At 46.0% G+C, this 1,153-nt stretch overlaps 1 protein-coding gene across 1 annotated transcript; it reads left to right on the forward strand.

Moving 5' to 3' along the window:
* Positions 1 to 941: 941 nt before the first annotated feature.
* PENARI_c348G10554 (uncharacterized protein) lies at positions 942 to 1,124 on the forward strand (the record flags this gene model as incomplete). The annotated part of the gene is made up of 1 exon (XM_022638307.1): positions 942 to 1,124. A coding segment is annotated over one exon (183 nt), but the record flags the coding sequence as incomplete, so codon positions are not given.
* Between the last annotated feature and the right edge of the window lie 29 nt (positions 1,125 to 1,153).

Here is a 1,153-nt window from a genome sequence, read left to right on the forward strand (position 1 = left end):
TAATGGAGCTTGCTATTTGGCCACCCAATCAGCATTATCGTTCTACGATCGATGCTCCTGGGAATACTTTGCCTTCTCGGTCCCGCCATTTCCTAACCAGGATTTGAAGGACTACCGGAGCCACGAGTTTTGGTTCAGTCTACTTGGAGATCCCCGACATGTCCTGGCACAGAGGCTAGCAGAGATGATCGTCAAAATGTGGAGAAAGAGAACCGCTTCTCTGCCAATAAGCGCATGCACCCAGACTTCTATAAGCAATCGGATTTTCTTTATGAGGCTCCAGATATAGTGCTCCTGGTAGCTGGCCGCAGGCTCTGCAATAGCTTACGAAAATGTCCGGTAGCCAACTTGATAATTGCAGTTATCGTTTGAGCTATTTTCTTATTCGCCATATCACCATATTCCCAGGAACCCGGAACCTTTATGTATAGAGGACGTTCAATCATGTGAGCCTTACGCCTAAGCCGGGAGAACCTTGACTCTAGAAGACATCGCGCGAGGAAGTAAAGGAAAGGAGCCTCCGTGTTCTAGAAAATCCTATGTGGGTCACTCATGGCGCACATCCTCCACTCCTCATGTATGTCGTGCGATATTCATAGCCCTTTGGAACGAACTTTGTTCCTAGGAGCCTGCCGTGCGCCCAGCCAGACCCTGTTACGCAAGAGACTCAGTTAGACGTCCTAGGAACTCAACCCATATCCACAACCCCTTAGGTTGCTAACTATAGACGTGCCAAAGGATGTCAAAAATGCTGCTGTATAAATATAATACAACGAATACCCATCTCTATCATTTACAATCTTCTGAAGTCTTCGATCAAAAATACTATATCTGAAGACAGAAACAGCAATTACTCCTCTTTGCTATGGTGAGTCTGCCTATGTTGACTAATTGTGATATTCATTTAACAAGTTCGCTACCTACAGTTACCCAAACGCATGATGCCCGACCTGACAAGTACTGGTGCAACTACAGCCCAAGTTGCTAAAGCTGCACAGCGCGGCGTGAATGCTCTATTAGAGAATATTCAAGCTAGTGAGCGCACGGGCGAACTCCTGAATAAAATTGGCCGTCAACTACTTTCCGTCAAAAAGCGATTGGAGAGTATTACATCAGAGGTAGAGGGTACATATTCTTGCGATATCAATCTCAG

The sequence above is a fragment of the Penicillium arizonense genome, assembly GCF_001773325.1.
Source record: "Penicillium arizonense strain CBS 141311 chromosome Unknown PENARI_contig348, whole genome shotgun sequence".
Lineage (NCBI taxonomy): Eukaryota > Fungi > Ascomycota > Eurotiomycetes > Eurotiales > Aspergillaceae > Penicillium > Penicillium arizonense.